This window comes from Galeopterus variegatus, unplaced genomic scaffold, assembly GCF_000696425.1.
Source record: "Galeopterus variegatus unplaced genomic scaffold, G_variegatus-3.0.2 Scaffold2087, whole genome shotgun sequence".
NCBI classification, from domain to species: Eukaryota; Metazoa; Chordata; class Mammalia; order Dermoptera; family Cynocephalidae; genus Galeopterus; species Galeopterus variegatus.
The window spans coordinates 188,210-191,161 of NW_007728198.1; the positions used below are offsets into that span (position 1 = coordinate 188,210).

At 33.5% G+C, this 2,952-nt stretch overlaps 1 protein-coding gene across 1 annotated transcript in view; it reads right to left on the reverse strand.

Annotated features, from left to right (window-relative positions):
* Positions 1-2,952, reverse strand: part of GPR98 (G protein-coupled receptor 98) — a gene marked incomplete at its 3' end in the record, with an annotated part of 235,145 nt that overhangs the window by 181,133 nt on the left and 51,060 nt on the right. The window contains exon 21 of the mRNA XM_008580425.1: positions 2,284-2,460. Coding sequence (XP_008578647.1) covers positions 2,284-2,460 — 177 coding nt within the window. The remainder of the gene's footprint in view (positions 1-2,283; positions 2,461-2,952) is intronic.

Sequence of the window (2,952 nt, forward strand, 5' to 3'; positions counted from 1 at the left end):
GCACCCAGGGAACCGTAATGAGACCACTAAGGCTGGTAGGAGCAAAGGCTGGATGAACATCAGGGATCAGATCACAGGGACCTTTTCTGCTATCATAAAAAAAATCTGTACTTCATTCCATAGACAGTGGACATAAATTGAAGAATCAGAAATGGGGGACTGAAAAATGAGAACTCTGTTTCAGATTAAGCACCATAGCAGAATGTAAAGAGAGCAGACACAGCAAGAAAGGATGCAAGAGGATGAGTCAGAAAGTGACTGACCAGAAATAATGAAATTCTGAACTAATACAGTAACAAAAGAGATACAAAAAATGAATGGATTCAAGGTTTGTCTGGAGATAGAAGATGCAGGCCTTATGACTCAGCATGCCGAGGGATCAGGAGGGAAGGGCGACTTCTTGACTTCTCCCAGAAAGGAGAGTGGTGACAGTCTGAAAACAAACTCTAAATACAAATGCAGTCTCCAAAACACTGGTCGTTGGACCTAAAAGCACCCAGAGAAACCAGTTTATACAGATTATATATATTATGTATATTTGTATACATTGTGTATATTTGAAGTTTCCAGATTTTAAACTTCAAAGATACACAATAAAAAAAATTTTTTATGTAGTTTTCCTAGAAATTTTGATTTGGTAGGTATGAGGTAAAATCTGATTTTGATTCTTAATGTTCATTTTAATCATATTTTTAATTAAGAAGTAATATATGGCACGGCCAACGTACTCAGAGAAGTGGAAACATGACAACTATTACCCAAATCATGCCATTATTCTTGAACTAAAGGAAAAATGAAATTTAAAAATTATGGAAGAAAATATTTTAAACAATGTTGTTTACAACTGGGACATTTACAACTGTCTTCCTAAGCAAACCGATTAACTCTTATCTCTTCCAAAAGAGAATATACATGAATCTACTGTATAAAATAATAATTTCCAGTTATATTTTTATTTTTATTTCATAACTGGTAAATTTTCCATGAGAAAATTTGGGTATGAAGTCTGCTTTGCCAAGTAGGAGCATTAAAAATTACCATATACTCTTATCATTATTTGATAAAAGAAAGAATACATTAAATCCAAGAAAGAGGTGAAAAAGACAAAGCATCAGAATAAAATGCAGTCCTATAAAAGGAATAATTTTAGTGTTATGAAAACTTACTAGTCATCCTAATTTTCCTCATTTTACCAAAGTATAGTAAAACATTTATCGTGGACCTGTCTGCAGACTACTGTTTGAATATTTCTGTTCTGAGGTAAGCTATTTAATTTGTTTCCTTCTTCCCCCAAATTATAGAGATTTGATCACTCTTCCTTAGATTTAATTTTTTAAATCTTAAGAATATTTTAAATCATCCCTCAGTTTTATCTTTCTTCATCCAACTAAGTCCTAAGTAACTCAAAAACTTCTTCAAGGATTATTTATTATCTGAAAGCCTTAAATTAATTTACTATGTATCCCTGGTGATCTACAAGCTATTTATATTTTCATGTAAAAAATTATACTGATATGAATATTACAACATGACCAATAAAAAGAGCATTAAAAATTCTGATATAGGAGGAAGCCTCATCCCAATTTCACTTACAGGAATTGTCACTTATTTATGGAGCATTTATTCAGAAATGAGACATGAAAAGTTTTTAATGACACTGGAGGTCACTTGTATTTTTGGAACACAGAAAAACTTACCTAATTTCTCCCAATTTAAAACAAATAAGGGCCGGCCTGTGGCTCACTCGGGAGAGTGCGGTGCTGATAACACCAAGGCCACGGGTTCAGATCCCATATAGGGATGGCCGGTTTGCTCACTGGGTGAGCATGGTTCTGACAACACCAAGTCAAGGGTAAAGATCCCCTTACCGGTCATCTTTTAAATAAATAAATAAATAAATAAAAAATAAAACAAATAAGATTATAGTTACAAGAATTTCTCATTGGCTGATTGGAAGAGTACCATTAAGAATTCTGTGGTTTTCCCATTGTATCAGTAATTTAAAAAAACCCATAATGATATACCTTCAAGCTATACCATTTTTATTATATTGTGATTAAAGAACAAATAAAATGATAACACATGTTATTCAAAATATTATGCAAAATTAATTTTCCTTTTGCATAAAGAAATACAAAAATACTTTATACAATTATATATACGTAATCTCCTAAATATTTCAAGTTGCTTAAATAGCAAGAAGCTGCCAAGAAATTACAGAACAAACACATCAGGAAAAGCTTTCCAGGAGGCTTTCAAAGAAACAAAGAAGGAAGGGTTTACCTCTGATCTCTGCCAAGGAAGGAATGTGATAGTTCCACTGGCATTAGCAAAATCATCAACAAGGTAATTAATGCCATCAGATTCGATCTGTGAGATGGTGTAAAAAACACGCACATAATCCAGAGCTCCCCTGGTTCTCTCCACCACACATGAAATGATGGATCCCTCCTCTGCAATCTAAAATTGAATATAAATTATTTATAAGTACATACCAACTCAAGGCAGTGATAACATTACAATGCTTTCATGAATTCCTTGTACTATGAAATCCTTTTACCAAATTCTGTATCTTTCTACCTCTCTAAAAGAGATTAAGGGGGCCTCTGCATTCCCCCAGATACATTTTTGACTGCTAAGAAGTCATAGTCATTCGTTTTCTCCCATTCTTTTATAGGGATAAATAAAGCAGAAAGAATTATAATTCCTTATCTGTACATGTAATTCATTCATTGATACCTCCTATGTGCCAGCCATAGTGCTATAGTTACAAAAGATTTTTTTTTAAATGCACAATCTTTTTTTTGCATAAGTTTAAGACTAACGAAGAAGACAACCTAATGATTTCATGATGAGTTCAGCACAGACTGACTAAATGGGGACAGTGGGGAGGGAAAGAGGGTGGAACATGACATCAGGGAGGACTTTCTAGGCATGAACATAAGAAGCAAT